Source organism: Populus euphratica, unplaced genomic scaffold (genome assembly GCF_000495115.2).
Source record: "Populus euphratica unplaced genomic scaffold, PopEup_1.0 scaffold741.1, whole genome shotgun sequence".
Taxonomy (NCBI): Eukaryota; Viridiplantae; Streptophyta; class Magnoliopsida; order Malpighiales; family Salicaceae; genus Populus; species Populus euphratica.
This window is the reverse complement of record NW_011500611.1, coordinates 18473-37840: the sequence shown is the minus strand read 5'-3', so window position 1 is coordinate 37840 and position 19368 is coordinate 18473. Positions and strand designations below refer to the sequence as shown.

The window sequence follows — 19368 nt, the reverse complement described above, 5'->3', positions numbered from 1 at the left end:
GCGGCCGGTGGCTGGCGGCTGGTCGGTTGGTGGCTGGGCGGTGACAGCTGGTGGCTGCCTTCCTTGACCTTCTGGATTGAGTTTACTTCAACACTGCTCTCTCAAGATACGACTCATACTGAACAGCTAGGGCCACCTCCTGCACCAGTTTCGGCAATTGAAGCGTTGCCGGTGTTGAAAATCACTGAACAACATTTGATGAACGACATTCATTGTCCTGTATGTAAGGAGATATTTGAGGTTGGTGGTGACGTGATGAAGCTACCGTGCAAGCATTTGTACCATTCTGATTGCATTGTTCGTTGGCTAAACTTGCATAATACTTGCCCAGTTTGCCGGTATGAGCTGTGTGACGAATCTGACAAAGATCTTCCAGGTGAAAATGCTGATTTTTTTGTCTTTGAAGAGCTGACAAACAGCATAAATTGGCTGAGGAATCAGCTCCATTCTTTGCCGCCGATTCGTGCATTTTCTGATTGGACACAGCGATACCTTGATTTCTTAGACAATAGACTTGTTACTTCGCGTGGAGGTGAGTTTGGAATTTCCTTATGCTACTTCTTTCTTCTCTTTGTTTTCCTTATTTCTGGTTTCGAAAGGCTACATGTAATATTTCAGGCACTTTGCCTCTTTTAACTTGGGATCTTGATGGAGGAATTAATAGAAAATTAAGCTCAAGCATCTGGAAGACATATTTATTTTATATATTTATTTTTATCTCTTTATCCAAATATATTTCTTATTTATTTTTATCTCTTTATCCGAATATATTTCTTTCTTTTCTATATATATATTTTTTTGTGTTTTGGAACACTGACTAAACACAAAATATTCTCTTATATTGATGTGTTGGTTGTGTTGATGTATATTTTCACGCATATAATTTCCAAAAAGAAAAGGAAATTCAGAAAGAAAATTCAAATTGATCAATTTCTTCCCTCTAATAGCTTTTAGAAATTACACAAAAGTAATTTGGAAGATTTGTATCTAATGTTTAACTAATTATGTGCTGATGTTTCCTGCAGCCGGCTCTTGGTGGCGTTCTTGGTTCATTTTTTAACTCTGAATTCCAAATGCCTCCCAGCTTTAAAGCTGTACATATTAGCCTCATAATTGAATCATTTCTTAGGCAGGTATGTCCATCTACCATTAATTTTTAAAGGTAGCAGGGATGAAAGATGTCGAACCAGCTTACCAGGTTTGTGATACGTACATTTCTTTATTTTTCTACTTTGATGTCCTTAAAATGCCTCCATTTTCCTAACCCAAGTTTTTGTTTCTTATTTAGCAGTTGCAAAAATGACTACATCTGCTAAAAGAATAGTTCCATTTGTTCTAATTAATGTTTTTCTCTTCTGTCAATTGTTACATTTTCATACATATTAAAAGAAAAATATATGCATGGTTCTAGGTGAAGGAGGATCTTCATGTTTGATCTTACTAGCGTGATCAAGGTTGGGAGAATGAAGAGAGTTTGAGAAAGAGAAGCCTTGAGAGTTGGCTGTAAAAACAAACATGTTATCACTGTAATGCCATTGATAGAATCAATGGTAGAGCTACCTTAAGACCAGTAGGGGCCTTCACCCCTTTGGATATATATATATATATATATATATATATGCTTTGTGTAAAATAATTTGAAAGCTCTATATATCCATGCCATAAGATCAGAAATATCCCATAAGCAATATGTAATGGTTTTTGCTAATAGGTTCGCTTGACCTTGTAGCTCGAAAGGGGGCTCCGCTGTGGAGCTTAACCACCTAATTTGTTGTTAGATTCACAACCCTACACTACTTATAAAGCAAGAAACTCTCTAAACTAGTGCATTTTTAACTCAGATTATAGTCTAGCAAGTAAAATGTATACCCATGAACGTTATTGACAAGTATTCTCCAGATAACTTAAAGAATACTACATATCCCAACATATGAGCACATGAAGACGACGTATAGAGGCTATGTGAAATTAATAAAAAACTAGGTCAAAACTTGTAATTGTTGTCCATTATATCAAACAAAACAGTTTTATTTCTTCTTAAACATGTACAAGAGGTGTAACTGCAGAAGTATGATGTCAAATTAAGCATGGAGGTTATGGCAAAAGATAAGTTACAGTAAAACATTTATAACAGCACTTATTAATTTGATAAAAAACTGAGTTCTTGGTTGAAATTTGTTTTTGTTTCCAACATATATAGTCGCTTCTCTTGAAGGGAACAACATATACATTATAGACAAAGTATTAAGATCTTTGATCTTATATCTTAGCTTTTGTAGCTTTCGGTTGTGTACTTTCCACCAAACTAGCCAAAAGCTGCAAGCAGAGTACTCACCATTTCAAAAAAGATTACATTCACGTTTTCAAGAGTTGTTAGGCCTCCTAAAATGGCTACAAAGTTTGGCTTATCTGTTTTGTTCATAAGCTTTTGCTCATTGTTTTCACCAACATTGTCATCTATCACCTATAATGAGATAGATTCATGGTGCAGCAAAACCCCACACCCTGAACCATGCAAATACTCCATGAAGCAAAACCCAAACCACTTTATACCTAACCAAGAATTTGAGTCTCGTAAAGTGGCAATCGAATTAGCCTTGCAGAGTGCTCTCACTGCTCAAAATCACCACCAGCGGCTATGGCCAACATTACGCATTGAGAAAGAAAAGAATGCATGGAAACATTGCTTAAACTTCTACAACAAGACCATCGATGAACTCATCCTCGCCCTTGCCTCTAACATAAAATCCACCAATTTTAACACCCAGACTTGGCTTAGCGCTGCGTCAACCTATCTTGAAAGTTGTAAAGACACAATCAATGATCTAGGGGTTTCAGGCTCTATGTTATCTCTCATGATGTCTAACAATGTTTCGAAGCTAATAACCAACTCTTTGGCTCTACATAACAAAGCCTCATCAGTTTTCCCTCTAACAATGTTTCGAAGCTAATAACCAACTCTTTGGCTCTACATAACAAAGCCTCATCAATTTTCCCTCAAAGTTATCAAGATGATTTTCCTACCTGGGTTAAATCAGCTGATAGAAAGCTCTTGCAGGAACCTTCACCATCTCCAGATCTTGTGGTGGCGCAGGATGGATCAGGTGATTACAGTATCATAAAGGCGGCACTTGAAGCCGCAGAAAAGAGTAGTGGGAATGGGAGGTTTGTTATATATATTAAGAGTGGGGTGTATAAAGAGTATCTTGAAATTGGTAAGAAACTTGAGAATATTATGCTTGTTGGTGATGGAATGACAAAAACCATTATCACTGGGAACAAGAGTCTCGGCGGAGGTGTTGACACCTTTCACACTGCAACTGTTGGTAAATCTCTTAACTCTTTCTTTGTCTTAATTTAAGTGCAAACAGCCTTTTTCTTATCTATTATCTGTGAAAATCACGACCAATGTTAACAATTTGATGAATCCTCAGGGGTCGATGGTCAGGGATTCATTGCTCGGGACATCACCTTCCAAAACACAGCTGGTCCACAAAACCATCAAGCTGTAGCCCTTCGATCAAGTTCCGATTACTCTGTCTTCTACCGTTGTGGTTTTGAAGGGTATCAAGACACCTTATATGTCCACAGTAAAAGACAGTTCTATAGGGAATGCTCTATCTATGGTACAATAGACTTCATTTTTGGAGATGCAGCTGTTGTCTTACAAAATTGCATGATATATGTAAGAAGGCCATTTGGTAGCCAAAACAATGTTATAACAGCCCAGGGCAGGTCTTGCCCCTATACTAACACAGGGATTGTAATCCATAATTCACAAGTATTTTCTGCAGAAGACCTTGGCTCATCAAAAACATACTTGGGAAGGCCATGGAGGAAATACTCGCGTACAGTTTTTCTCTCAACTTATCTTGATTCTTTGGTGGATCCGGCAGGATGGCTTGAGTGGGATGGTAATTTTGCCCTAAACACTTTGTATTATGGAGAGTACAAGAACACCGGACCTGGAGCTTCGACTAGTGGAAGAGTTAAGTGGCCTGGTTACAAGGTTATAACTAGTGCAGAAGAAGCATCAGAATTCACAGTTGCAAACTTCATAGGTGGCCGTTCATGGTTGCCAGCTACTGGTGTGCAATTTGCTGCCGGACTTTGATACTATTGACAGTTCCCTGCACTATATATTGATTGGTTCAATGCTAGTTCTCTCATTTTCAATAAGTGTTGTGGCTGGATGCATTGGCATCCATGAGGGCAGCCACATTCATAAGAGTGAATTACTTCAAACCTTGTTGGTTCTTCTCCTCTGGATGCATTGGCATCCATGAGGCCAGCCACTTTCGTAAGAGTGAACTACTTCAAACGTTGTTGGGTTCTTCTCCTAATTTTCTAGCAAAACTAAATGCATGTAGCTCCATGTATGGAGTTTTTGAGACATTTTTACCCCCACTGAGCTGTGAAAACTTGATTGTTAAATGAACATAAACGAGCATGGATTTGTTGAGTTAAAAATCAATTGTCCCGGAATCACATATACTGTAGGTTTGTGCTGTTCTTACTTTCCTTTTGGCCTTTTAAACACAGAGTTAAATATTAGCAATTAATTTGTTAGTACTCGAAGTTGAATTCTATTTAAGTTTATTTTCTTGTTCAAGTTCCTTAAAATAAAAGGAAAACAAAAGAGCGTTTTCTTAAATGGTTCTTCAAGCTTGTTTGAAAAAATTACCTTTTTCGAATTCTTGTGTTATGTTGTGGCTGAGATGTTTTGTGGGATAAAAGCATTACTTAGTAACCAGTGTTGTACTAATAAATGTTTAAAGGAATTAGTATTTGATTAAATTCTATTTCTTTGTTTTTAAGATATAAAATTAATGACCAATAAGGATTATATTTAAAATATTTAAACAAATACATTTCATTTATATAAAATAATCTATGAAATATTCTTAAATTTACATAGCATGTTAACATATTTTTTATGAAAGTTATTATTAAGTTTAAAAAATATATTGAATAAGGTAATAATACATATAGACAATTCAATTTCAATAAAACCAACGTGGAAATAAAATTATGCCAAATACCAGCATACTTTGTATATATAGTTTTTATTAAAAATAAAATAACGAAGAAAGTTGTCAATTTTAATAAAGAAAAATATAGTAATACCAGAAATGCATATAATAAATTACAATTTCCATTCAATAGAGTTAATAACGGGAACTTAAAAAATAGAAAAAAAACTGATTTCTTAATTATTATTATTATTATTATTATTTTGAAAAGCAAAATAAGCCTATAAAAGGCAGACAAGGGATCGTAAGGGCTGTAAGTCATAAGGAACAGAAATCTACAACGAAGAAAGCAATCAAGGCTAATCAAGGCTCGAATATATAGCACAAGAGAATTAACAAATGATTTCTTAATTAATTAACACTTATAAATAGTCCTTTCTTGAATAGACTAACATGCTATGGATCAAGCATAGCATGGGATTTAACTCTTATTTTATTTTTTGTAGTATTAACTTCGGTTTCTCTTCCTTTTACTTCACATGAAGTTTTTTCTTTCTTTTCAGAAGTAATACATATATATTTTATTTTTCACAAATAATTTCTTAGTAGTTTCAAGAAATTAGTTGAATTTATTCTTATATATATCTTATAGTACTCTAGTTATTACTAATTTATGCTTATATTTTAGATCATTTTTCAATCTATCCTTTCAATAAATATTGTTATCCAAACTTGTATAAATTACCCATCATGAGAAATCCAAACCCAGCCTTATATAAATTCAAATGGAAAGCTTATATTATGCAAACAGGGCTGATGTGTGTGTGTGTGTGTGTGTGTGTGTGTGGACTATCTAATTAATTGGTAATTAATCCATTCTCAATTGGATCTCTGTAATGGGTGAGGTGTTTTCGGAGTGTGGGCATGGGAACATGGGCCTTATTTGGACAATAAGTTAGATTTAATGGCCTGAACTGACTTAATTCTAACAGGGTTTAATAAGCCCATCTCAATTCTAGGGCCTTTGACTTTGACATTGATCCACCCCACTAAATATATCCACAAGCCCATCTTGAGGTAATAATTAGACAAATCGGAAAGCAGAGGGAAGGGGGAACAGAACTGGCTCAAGGTCACAGATTATATTTTTTAATATTTAATTAAATATATTTATATTAGGGTTTTATTTATTTATTTACATCAATTAACTGATATGTTATTATAGAAACTATGACAATTTTATCTTGGTGTTTAGGTATGTAGAAATTTTGTAATATAGAGGAGCTGTCATTCCGTCCCTTCCAAAAATGAATAATAATAATAATAATTAAAAGCCTAGTTAATCTCAAATCTGTCATGCAAGTTGATTTGGTGACTTCCAACCTGGAAAAAGTTTCAAATTAAATTAAATATAATTTGATTGATATGAAAAAAAGATAACATGTATTTTAGTTAATTAAATAAAATCTTGTTTGGTTTTTTTAAAATGATATAATTTTAAATTTATATAGTTTAACTTGAGCTAACTCAGTAAATTTATAATTAAAATTTATGGCTCAATCAGTCAATTTAAAATCAAAATTTATGGCTGAATTAGGTTGATAACTTTGATATAAAAAATTCAAATTATATCAATATTAAAAAGTAATTAATTTTTGCTTTGATATGATTTAATTTAAGTTTGTTTCTTGATTTATTATACCATTATATACAAATGTAACAACATTGCCATATAAACATAGATTTTACACTATTTTACAAAAACTGTAGTACTCATGAATGATATCATTTTCCATGTAAATCTTGGGGTGATTATCGAGCTAAATAGAGCGAATTAAATAAATCAATTGATAATTGTGCTATTCTTTTTCATTAACAATATATCATTATTTATCGAGTGAGCATGACGTTTTGCTTCCAGTTACTAAATATTATCACCATTTTTCCAAGTTCATCATTTAACAAGTAACTAGCTCAAAATAATTAGTATCCAGCACGATAACCAACTAGCTACAATTAGCTGTATATCATTGCGACACACTATACATTTTAGACAGTAATTCTCTAGATAAGCTGTAATTATGATCTTAATCATGTCAACTTCCACTCTTTTAACCTTTTATTTGTTCCCATTTCGTATTATATAATTATATTTATAAGTTATAATTACAGATTATTATTTTGAGGGTGACTTATAAACCATAATGCAATCATAAAGTCACTATATATATAAAAATCCCTTGCTCTTTTTAATTTATAGTAAATAAAAAATTAAGCCCTTTTTTTCTGAGATGAATTAATGAAAAGCAAAATTAAACGATTAATCTGGCTAGTTAAATCAAGGTGTGCCTAATTCTTTGAGAGGTAAATGGAGTTTTTTTAAATAAAAATATTTTAGAAACCAATATAGTTGAGAAAATTTTAGAATGTAATACACTTTTATTGGTTGCTCTGTCGTCTTTGAGAGGTAAATGGAGTTTTTTACAACTAATTAACAGTGTAATAAAAAATTCTTTTTAATTGTGTTAATTTCAACTGCAATCCAATAAAAATATGATAGTTCTCAACATTTTTCCATAAATATACTCAGAATCTCGGCGCACTTCACAACTTGGCATCCAAGTTGGAGCTCGAATCAATCATCGCCATAACCTGCTGACTATAGGCTAAGGTCCATTGTCAGGTAGACTAGGGTATAACACTATAACGCCGCTTATAATGCATGCATGTGATGGAAAGCCAAGAACATACCTTGGTAATAAAGGGTGTCGACGGTGTGTTGGAGATGGTGATGAATGTTTTTTTATTTATTTATTTATTTATATTTAGTTTTTATATTAATGTCAAAATTATATAAAAAACATTAAAAATATTTTTTAAGTTAAAAATAATTTTAAATAGTTAGAGAGTGTAGATTCATATCTTAAGCTGCCCATATGTACAATTTTATTTTTTTTATAGAACGAGCAAATTTATTAAGAAAATTAAAAGGCCAAATTACAGAAAAAGGTTGAAAGCCAGAGAGCTGGAGAACCATGTCAACGCCGCATTACAAAAAACAGTAATTTCTCAAGTTACTCTCATAGCTATAACATTCATCATTTAATCAAAATTTTATATTCTATAGAAACATTTACTCATCATTTGATGATTTGACACTATTTTTTATAATTTACTTGGATCTTCGCTCCAATGACGTAAAACTACCAGTCACCTTTCAAGAAAGAAATACCCCTACCCCTTTTTTATTTATTTTTATTTTGAGAATATATTTAAAAGAATTATTGTTAGTGGATCATATATATTAAGAAATTGGTCCCAAAAAAATCTTCGCATGAAAGAAATATCCGATAAAAAGGATGCAACCTAAAATATTGGTCCCAGTTACTGCCAATTGGGACCATGATCAAATTTATAATTAAATAATTCATAATTATCATTGCACATATAGACTTCAGACAAATATGAATGTTCACTAGATTTTATACCGACTGGCGCCCCTTTCTAGCTAGCTTTGAAGAGGTTTATCCCTTTCGGAGGTTCGGTCTAATAAACAAAACATTTTGTTGGACCCAGAGACTTTTTCTACCACTTTCTTATTTTAATTACTTTTTTTTTTTTATCTTCTGTATAAAATCTGGTGAGCTGTCCTTCTTTCAATTTCTATACAGTACATGATTATGTAGAATTTCTCTATCACATATGGCCTACCCCGTGTATTCATACCCTATGCTTTGAGTATATCGTACTTCTGGCAGGTATACGTTATACTCCTAGATATTTTTTGTGCTTTTGATTCCAAAGCTGCCCTCATATATAGTTGAAACAAGATGAAGAGAGAATACACATACTGAAAATGTCTGATTTATGCCTAAAGGTAATCTAATAATTACCTCTACATGTACAAAATAATTTCCATGTTGAAGGTTATTTGAAGCAAAAGTAAATATTAAATATTTATTGGTAGATTTAAATATTTAATATAAGGTCTCTAGTTCAAATTTATTTCTTAAAATCCAGGAAAGAAAAACGATTTACAAACCTTCAAACTTTTTTTTAATTTCATATTTATAAAATATCACAAAAGGGTATTTTAAAATTAATTATATAATAGACTTGCTTAGATCTTTTTGTCTATAATAGCTTCCAAAGTTAAAAGACATTTACGTATGATCAACAAGAGATTGTCACGCTTAATTTGATACATGCATGAAGCTAAGAAAAAATGGAAAGAATAATTTTATTAGTGGTGTGAATACATATACGCATGAGGGAACTAAAGGAAATTTATCCTCGTGAAAATAAAAGGTTAATTATACATAAACCACTCTACTAACTTATTTATAGATTGAAAATATATTAATAAAAAAAAATTATGACCCCAAGTAATAAAGTATTGGAACAAAAATCTATTTAATTCAATTTCATATATTCATAAAAAATACCTTAAGAAATCTAAGAAAAAAATTATGGTATATTCATAAAAAATAACTTAAAAAATTCATGCTGAGCACGCAAACACAGCAAAAGAAATCACAAGTGGGTCCCAACAAGTATTACAGAAGTCGCATCTCTATTGGTTGCTGCTAAGTTCAGCCATCCAAACGGTGCCACGTCATTCGGTGACGGTGCGAACCCCGAAACGTGCGGTCCGAAATAATGACTTCTTGCAGCTGTGATGATAGAGAGCAGGACCCACGTGGATAAATCACAGCCCCACATCATAAATATTAGCACTTTTAGTGATTTTTCAGATCTAATTTTAATTTTAATTGTATAAAGACAAGAATGAATCAATGAATGCCTGAGCTTGGTGCTTCAAGGCTAATGGGTTTTAATCACGTGTTTGGTTGTTTTTTTTATTTTAATATTACCTGGTTTTGTTTATAAATGTGATAATAATTAGAGAGATGATGTAAATTTGGGTGGAGGGATGTGAGGTTACCATTAATTAATTTTATTTAAATTTGATTATAATTTGAGAGATGATGTAAATTGGGGTGGAAGTGATGTGAGGCTACTATTTGATCATATGCTTGAAACTCTCGGTTCACTTCATAGAAAAAAATTAATGGCTACTTTAATTCTACTCGAGTAATTAATAAAATTAAGCTGTCTAGTTAATCAATTATAGATGAACAAATACAAAAACAATTATATGTTTGTAGTACAATAATATTTAATATGCTCACTTTTTTTTTGTTTTAATTGAATATTGGATGAAGGATTTTATTCATTTAACATTAATTCCATCCTAATTTTTTATTATCAAAAACCTTAAAAATCCAATCCTTAATAATTAAGATCTAAAATTAGTAAATCTTCATTAATAATAATAATAATAATAATATAAGGTCAGTCAAGGATGGGATAAAACCCCTCCCCTACTTAGTGATAAATCGGAGCGGATTCTATTTTAATTTTGGTTAAAATAAATAAAAAGTTAAATGCATTAGGTGATACAAGTAAGGTTAAATTCATCTATAATTATACATCATATTTTTAATTAATTAATTTTTCAAGGTAAAACAAGAAAGGCTTTTCTCAATATACATAATTTATAATTAGCAAGAAAAGATTGACCGAAAATATTTTTAATGAGAATTATTAAACAAATTTTTCGTGGCATCATTAGAGCAACGAATAAAAGAGTATTCGTTGCTTCATTTGCATAATTTCATAAACAAATGCCCATAGATTCCACATGATCAAGACGCTTTTAAAGTGTTTATTGCATTATCAATCATTCAAAATCAGTATATAAAATTGTTAATTTGAAACCTGAGTAAACAAGTTACCCGTGATTTGATAACTCCAATTTAGATTCAGTTGAATTTCAATAAAAATAGAGAAAAACAAACTTAGTATAATTTGATTAACTTAAGATTGATCTGCATCCTGATTAAATTAAAAAAAATAATTAAAATTTAGTTCATATTAGTTAATTTTTAAATTTTTTTAAATAATATTTTTTTTAATTTTTTTAAATTAAAAATTTTTATTTAATTTAATATTTTTTTTCTCGATACGCCCAAGTTGTGATTAAAAACTATGCTGATAAAAGTTTTCTACTTTGTATTGACTTAATTTATGAAAAATAGAGACTTCAGGTAAAAAGTTGGAAAAAAAAGAGAGAGCGCACCAAAATGCTTGTAAAATTCACGTGTTTAATGTGGAGCCCACTTGTTATAAGTAGGTCCCGCAGAAACAAGCCAGCAAAAATACGATCCTGCAAGTTGCGAGCTTAATGATAGTGGCTAGCCCAGGCCGGACCGCGAGCCGCTCCCGAGTACAGAGAAACCTCAGGCTCCATCATTCCCCATCTCAAGTGGGACCCATAAGCCAACATAATCTGCTTGGCTCACCTAGATCTAGCCGGCTTCACATAGAATTTTCTATAATCCTGTAGTTCGGAGGATCGTCCCTTTCTCCAAAGCTAGTGGCCGGTTCGTAGGCCCACTTGTAAGAATATAGCAGGAGTAACTATTAAGGATGGTCACTTTGTCTTGGGTATAGAACATGAACAGACAATTCCACTTACTTTTGTTTTCTTGGTGCTTTGAATTATTGTATTTATCGAAATCAAGTCTATGATAAGTTATTTAGAATCTCACCACATGTTATGCAAGTAAATTAGGAGTAAATTTAGCCTAATAACCGAGTCATCGATGTTAACTACATGTAATATTCAAGTTTTTAAGATAATGATTTCTCGATTATAATTATATTAAATGAAGGATATTTTCAATTGTATAGTACAAGATTCATTTAACTTTATATTGTTTTGAATAGTAATAATATTAATAATATTAATAATAACAACAACAATAACAATAATAATAATATCATATGCTATTCTACTTGTATCTATATATTATTTATTTTTGGAGTCAATATTAGTGATTAATGCATTTCATCTAATAATAAATCTAATCTGAATTTATTATAAAGCAATGACACCATAATGAAGAGAATATTGATTTGAGTCTTACCTATTTAATGACGAATTTATATAAAAATAAAATAAATAAATAAACTTTCACTAAATAATTTTTTTAAAATTGGATTTTTGTTGATTATAGACTAGAACTATAACTATGATTTATTTATGATCCAAAAAAATTCTCTTTTTAATTTTGTTATATCAAATCATAAACACAATTGAAAACACAATAGAAGAACTAAATCTTAAAATATCCAAATTATACATAATAATAAAATGAAAGTTTGAGTTCAAGAACTAATATCGAACAGGAAAAAACTATGGTTAAAAAAACCCATTGAGAGACAAGAAAAGAAAATAACAAACCAACCAAACCCAGCCACCTTTGACACTACTTGCCTAGTTAATAGCCGAAAACACTCTGAATCCAAAACGGAACGGGGTAAAAGCACTGGCTGGAACTTGAACGGGGCTTGAGCTCCCGTAGCAAGACACCAAGCTTAAAGACTATTTTATACGTTTAAAAAAAAAAGGGGGTAAAAGTAAAAGACATTATGATTGTGAGCATGGAAACGTATCGGTCACGAGCAAAACCGGTACGTTAAATAATATTAAATTATAATGTAAAAGGGACTAAACTACTCCTTAGCATAGATATAATACTTAAACCCGTCCAGCATGTCAAGACCTGGATTCTTGCTGATTTCTAGTTGGGGTTGAAAAACTTAATAAAGAAAAAAAATTTCTTTGATTCAATAAAAAAAATATGAGTTAATTTGGTGACTTAATCGAATCATGCTTTATCTAGTTAAAACTCAGAATTTTTTTAAAAAATTATTAAAATAATATAATTTTAATATATTTATTTTTTAAAATAATTTTTTTTAATTTACCTGTAACCTGAGTTTTATCCTGTTTAAGTTTTATACAACTATGCTTCTTAGTATGTCAGCAAATTAATTTGCATTAAATAGTAGATTTATGATTTTTCACAAAAAAAATAAAAAATTACGTGAAGTTCTATTACGGTATAGTTTTATTAAAATCGTGTTTTATTATCTTTAAGATTTGATTTTTATAATGGTGAAGTTAGAAACTTTTAGTTGGAGGAGATGACGATGAGTGCATGCTCAAATAAGAACTTCATTCGTACATACAAAAGGATTGATGGATACAATAAAATTAACACTAAAAGCTAGGCTAAAAAATAGTTGAAAATTCTCAAAAGTTCTTAAAGCAGGGGGGAACTGTTATAGTAGTTTCTTTGAGGGCTGTGGCATGCCTTCATTCCCATATATACTTTATTAAAAATCGATCGAATTCTTATTATTAACTTAGTAATTTTTTAAATATATAAAGAACTTTACCAAAAGGAACGGCGTTTAATTATTATTTTTTTACGTAAATCATTAGAGTTAAGATTTATATTAGGATGGAAAAACAAGTAATAAATTAAACAAATTAGCATTCAAAATTCAAGGGACTGGTATAGTTTGGGTACCGGCGCCTACTTCAGCCAGAACACCGGTGAATTATTCCTTGACAAAGTTTTTTTCATTTTAAGAGATTATTACTTGTCCAATGACAATAACAAGTATTGGCATTAGAGAAACTTCGAAATTATTGTTTATGCACAAATGACATGCTTTTAATTTCACCTCAAATTAAGGTGGCTATAATCTTGTTGCCGCAAGCTACCTTGAAGATAGCACCTCATATATAGCTAAAAAAACAGCACGACTCCCATAGACATCCTAGCATTCAATGAAGTAAAATGAAGTCTTCTTTCATGTAAAAAAAAAAAGAACAAAGGAAAAAGCTTGAGGTTACCATTTGGTATGTGACTAGCAATACTTAGTGCCTAGCTAGGAATTGGATATATAGGAATTGAAATCTGCTCATAGAGGTCATAATTCAGCAATTCCAAATAGATCATATTTCATGAAATTAACCATAATGTATAGACAAATTGGATGGTTCAATCTTATAGAACAAAAAATAAGTTTGCATTACATAAAGAAACTAAATATCCATATCTTGCCCAGACTAAGAATTATCACGGTGATTATAAAACTCACCAATCTATTTACCCCTAAGTTTAAAGAAAAAGAGTAGCCAATTCTATGGCCACACCTATTGGTGCCGGACCACAATACTGCGATAGAGAGACCATGGTAGATCCAACATCATCATTCTGGTTTTATCACAGTTAAGACTTCTAAGAAATGGTAGGGACTAGGAATGGAGTTTAGGGCTAGCAAGGGCCACCATGCCACTTTCATGGAAAAATAAAAGAAATAGAGAGTGATGATATGTAGTTTGTGTGTAACTTTGTGGCTGGTGGCTGTTCCATTACGTCACCACCAATATCATCACCATTTTTTTCCTTCTCTTTTTGGGGCCTTCTAGCTACTCTTTTAAGCTTTCTTGATTGGTCTGTTCAGTGAGTTTATCCCTTGGCAATTCCACCATTTAATCACCCCTCTATATATCTCTCTCTTTCTCTCCCTATTTCTTCGTGTGTGCTGGCTTCTCTTCTCAGTAGGGTCCCTATCAGTTGCGGGTAGAGGAAGAAGTAGAGAGATCAAGAGAGGAGGAGTTTTGGGATTACCTAGCTAGCTAACCTTCTATTTTTGCCACCTTTTTCCCGCCCAAATCTTGTCCACCAATCTAGCTCAATTCGATAACGAGAGCTTATGATGTTGAATAACATTTATGAATCATTGATGATAAGAATATTTGGCCTTTAGGGTTCTCTCTTTTCTTGGTCTCTCTCTTTCTCTCTCTCATTTAACCCTACTCGTTATCCCTTCTCCCATTCCTCTCTTCCCCAGCTTTTTTCCTTGTAGAGTGTGTGATGTTCTTTATTTGACTTCCTTGGGATCCAATCCGACAACTGGACAAGCACATTTTTAGGCTGGAGTGAAAAAAGGGGGTCAGGGTTCAATTTCCAAGGAGAAGTTATAAAGTGCTTTTGTTGTCTTGTTTCCTTTTCTGATTTTAGGAGCTTCCTCTATAGTTGGAGTGAAGTTGAGAGCTAGAGCAGCCAAAAGTTTCTGTCTTATCCTTCTACTTTTGGAGAAAAAACGGTTTTGCTTTGTTGAATTCAAGGAAGTTTCAGTCAACAATACAGATCTCTGTGGGTTACAAGGACTAGAGATCGATCTTGGTTTTTTTATCCGTGAGCTCTCTCTTCTCTTGATTTTTTTTATTTTTTGCTTATGCACGGAATATTATAATCCGAGGATCATTTCTTAACAAAATCAATGATATTTCATGTTTGGGACTAGATGAAAATGAAATTTGGAAAAAGGATTGATGAAGAAATCAATACGGTGGATGTTCATACAGATCCATAATAATCTGAGAAATAATTTTTTTCTTGAAAATTAAAAAGACAAGGATATATATATATATATATATATATAGCTAAAAAGGATTTTGTCATGATCTTGAATACCTAGTGCATTTTATTAATCATGATTAACAGTACAATTTCATTCATCACAAATGTTTGATCTGGTATTTTATATTTTACACCTTTTTATGGGCTGTATTGCTTGTTTTTCTCCTGTTCCATATCATGGAATGTCCATAATTCTGCATCATAAAAATGATATTGCGTGATGGTTATGGCTTTGCCAAAAAATTATCATCACATGCGTGTTCATTGAAGAGGAAAGTTAGGAAAAGATCTCAGCATATTCAGTGGCTAAATCTTCTTTAGAAATAGTCCATGTGCTGAGACTTTTTAGTTTTGTGTTGACCTATTACAGCAGTTTTTTTTGTTCTCCTTACTGCAATCATCTTTGGTATGATAAAAATGGAGCTGGAAACAACAAGCTTTTGGTCTGTGTATAGTGCTTAAATAAGAAAACCTAAATTCAGTACTTAATTCATTCAACCAGTTGAATATTATTTCATGATTACATTATCCTTTTTCATAATTACACTGAAAAAATTGATATTCCCTTCCAATCTTGCCTTTTCCATCTTAATAAGAACCCTTAATCCATTAATCATTTGTACAAAAACGTCTTTTCTTATCATTTGACCTCAAGAAGAAAGAAAAATAGAAAAAGTTGGAGATATTTTGATTTAATTGGTCTTAACATCTGCATGCACACGGTAAAAAGTGTTTTCCTTTTACTCGGTTCAATATTTTTTGCGCGCAAGTTTACTCTTTTTTTTTTATTATTATTATTGGTTACACACGGTAAAATGATAAAAAAAAAAAAAAAAAAAAGAAGAAGAAAATAAGATGATACTATATATAGCAACATTATTTTTTTTTCTCTTTTTGATTTGCATTAAAGATCTTCTACATGTTTGTTTATTTTAATAGCATTTAGTTATTGTTTTGAGATAGAAAATAGAGCAAATGAGACATGTTTCTTTATATTTTTTTATTTTAAAAATACATAAATTCATTCTAATATTTTATCATAAATATCTAAATGATTGTTTTGCCTCTATGACCCAAATATATCTCTATCTTTTTTGTATCTATATTTTCAATTCTTGGGCCAAAAATATTGTTTTTTGTGATAGTTCTTGAAGTTTCTTCTGTTTTCATATTATTTGTAAATGATTGTTTTGTTTCTATGCCAAAATCATCTTTTAATATGGAAAAATAGTTTACGTTATACAATATCTCCCCAGCTTACCCTTTACAAGAGAAGTGGCCAAGAAAATAATGCTTCTGTGGCCCGAAAATATTGCTCAGTTTTTGGGTTTTCTAATAATTTTTTTATGATTTAATCATGTGGATATATATGGTAAAAATTTAAAGTTTTTTTTTTCATTTGTCAAAATTATCATGGTTTGGACACAATAAATAATATGTCAATAAACGGGGATGTACGTGTGTGTATCTCATATTGTATTCATTAACAAAAAACAAAATTTAGTATATTATTTAAAATTGATAATTATAAGTGTAGATTGGAGCTCATGTCTTGATTTATCTTATATGGTTGTGCAGAAGAGAGCTGAAATAGTGAACATCTTGCGTATATAATCATAAACTAATTCATTCTCCAGCATATGTCCTGAGGTTTTTCTCTCTTCATCCAAGCTTTCCAATCTACAAATCAAGGGAACAAAAGGTGTGTGGCGGCATGCATCATAGTTACCCTGATTTTTGTTTTTATAGCAACTATAAAAAAAAACAAGATTTAGTTTGAGATGATCTAGTCAAAATAAATTTACAACTTGAAAAATGCACTTCATTTAAAATGAATTTTGAACAATGAGGTGTGCATATGATAGCTATGCAGATGGAGATGTGATCATTTCTGCCACAATATTATTGTACAGGAACTTGAAGAGAAGGATAGACTTAATTTTATTCATTTAATGCTGCTCCTGTTAAATTTCTTCTTGGAGAATTATTGTTTTTGTTTTTCATTTTAAGGGAGGGAGAGCCAGCCATTTAACATGCTGGCAGGTTACAGAAATTCTTGGTTTTTCATCAGGAACAATATTAAGAAAAGCTGGAAAATCTTTGAAAATAAGTCCTTCAACCCAAGTACAAATTGATATTTGAAAAAATAACTTTCTACGTTCTACAAGGAAATTGCTAGTATATATATACACTTTTCGTGGATCTTCACCCCTTTCAGAATTTCTAATAAACAAAGGGGAAGGTTTTGCAATGCTATGCATTTCAGTAACTGTCAAAGATATTGAATCTTTAAAGTAAAATTAAAACCCAAATAAGGATTGTAATTAAATCCATTAATTATGAAAATGGATTTTCTTCTTGTATAAATTTGATAATTGTATGAAAATATGCACATGCTAATGTGGTGTGATAATTGGATTGCAGGACTCGAGGCCTAGCAGGATCAGAAAATGAATTCTTTTACACACGTTCCTCCTGGTTTTCGATTCCATCCTACCGATGAAGAACTTGTCCATTACTATCTTAGGAAAAAAGTAAATTCAAGAACGATTGACCTAGATGTCATTAAGGATGTCGAGCTTTACAAGATTGAGCCTTGGGATCTTCAAGGTGGTACTGCAAAAAATTCTTGCAAATACCCTATATTTGGAGACCATGAAAGTTCACTAACTATTATATGTTTTTTTTGCATATCTTGAGCATATAAACAGAACTATGCCGAATAGGAACCGAGGAGCAAAATGAATGGTACTTTTTTAGCCACAAAGATAAGAAGTATCCTACTGGCACTCGCACAAATAGAGCCACTGTTGCAGGATTTTGGAAAGCAACAGGTAGAGACAAGGCAATTTATTCGAAGCACGACTTGATCGGAATGAGGAAGACCTTAGTCTTTTATAAAGGTCGAGCTCCGAATGGACAGAAATCGGACTGGATTATGCATGAGTACAGACTTGAAACAGATGAAAATGGGACTCCACAGGCAAGCATAATCATAAAAAATTCTTCATTTAGTGTTTTCTTGGAAGCCATTAATTTTTAAGTCTTAACCATAGCTACACAATTTTTTTCGAGTGTGAAAGTGTTTTTTTATGTAATTTTGTTGCAGGAAGAAGGTTGGGTTGTGTGTAGGGTGTTCAAGAAGAGAATACCAACGATGCCAAAAGTGAGTGAGCATGAATCAGTTTGCTGGTATGATGATCAAGTTGCATTCATGCATGACTTGGATTCACCAAAGCAAAACTTCCAGCCTGACTTGGGTTATCAATTCCCTTACTCCTGCAAGAAAGAGCTGGATTTTCAGTACCAAATCCCTCATGATCACTTCCTCCAGCTCCCACTTCTACAAAGCCCTAAACTTCTGCAATCGGCTCCTACATTAAGTTGCAATTCGATCAATGCTGCATATGGCCTAGACATAAACCAGACAAGCACTTTGCAATCCTCAACACTCACTCAAGAAGATCAAGTTCAACAGACACGAGAGCAAAGATTTCCCACCATCTATGGTAACAACAACAGCAATCATGAGCAAGCAGTTGATCAAGTCACAGACTGGAGAGTGCTTGACAAATTTGTTGCTTCTCAATTGAGCCATGAAGATGTGATCAAGGAAACTAACCACCCAAATGCTAGCAACAACATTTTCAACACATCATCAGTCCAGGCAGCAAACATACTTGTTAGACACTTGAATAAGCAAGAAGCATCCGTGCAGGAAAACGCCTCGACGTCAACCTCCAGTTGTCAAATTGATCTATGGAAGTGATGATATCAAGCCAAAATCTATTATTCATGGCATAAACTGATCATAGGATGTTTCAGTTTGAAAGCCAAGGGAAATTATTATGATTTTAATTAAGTTCATGTACATAATAAAACATAAAACAACATATGTAGCTTTAACTGTTGTTGTTCTAGCAATAGCACATATAAATTAAGTTAATACTACAAAACTAGACTATCGAAAACCATTATGTTTAATTTCTTGTAAGATGAAATGTTTCTTAAGTGGATTGTGGGAGTTGAGAGTTGGTGTGAGTAAA

At 32.0% G+C, this 19368-nt stretch overlaps 3 protein-coding genes across 4 annotated transcripts in view; all 3 read left to right on the top strand.

Annotated features, from left to right (window-relative positions):
- Positions 1 to 1656, top strand: part of LOC105115669 (E3 ubiquitin-protein ligase RING1-like) — a 6923-nt gene extending 5267 nt beyond the window's left edge. The window contains exons 2-4 of the mRNA XM_011012625.1: positions 97 to 532; positions 1026 to 1198; positions 1412 to 1656. Of these exons, the coding sequence (XP_011010927.1) occupies positions 97 to 532; positions 1026 to 1060 (471 nt within the window). The 3' untranslated portion in view covers positions 1061 to 1198; positions 1412 to 1656. The remainder of the gene's footprint in view (positions 1 to 96; positions 533 to 1025; positions 1199 to 1411) is intronic.
- A 649-nt stretch (positions 1657 to 2305) lies between these two features.
- LOC105115668 (pectinesterase-like) lies at positions 2306 to 4162 on the top strand. Of its 2 annotated transcripts, none has more exons than XM_011012623.1 (3): positions 2306 to 2860; positions 2923 to 3326; positions 3435 to 4162. In XM_011012623.1, exons 1-3 carry the CDS (start codon positions 2388 to 2390, stop codon positions 4112 to 4114), a joined length of 1557 nt encoding a protein of 518 aa, XP_011010925.1. In that variant the 5' UTR covers positions 2306 to 2387; the 3' UTR covers positions 4115 to 4162. The 2 variants fall into 2 exon arrangements, with proteins under 2 accessions (XP_011010925.1, XP_011010924.1); XM_011012622.1 differs by having other exon boundaries at positions 2306 to 2904; positions 2973 to 3326.
- A 10234-nt stretch (positions 4163 to 14396) lies between these two features.
- Positions 14397 to 19368, top strand: LOC105115666 (NAC domain-containing protein 7-like). The gene is made up of 4 exons (XM_011012621.1): positions 14397 to 15097; positions 17747 to 17932; positions 18034 to 18305; positions 18432 to 19368. Exons 2-4 carry the CDS (start codon positions 17773 to 17775, stop codon positions 19089 to 19091), a joined length of 1092 nt encoding a protein of 363 aa, XP_011010923.1. The 5' UTR covers positions 14397 to 15097; positions 17747 to 17772; the 3' UTR covers positions 19092 to 19368.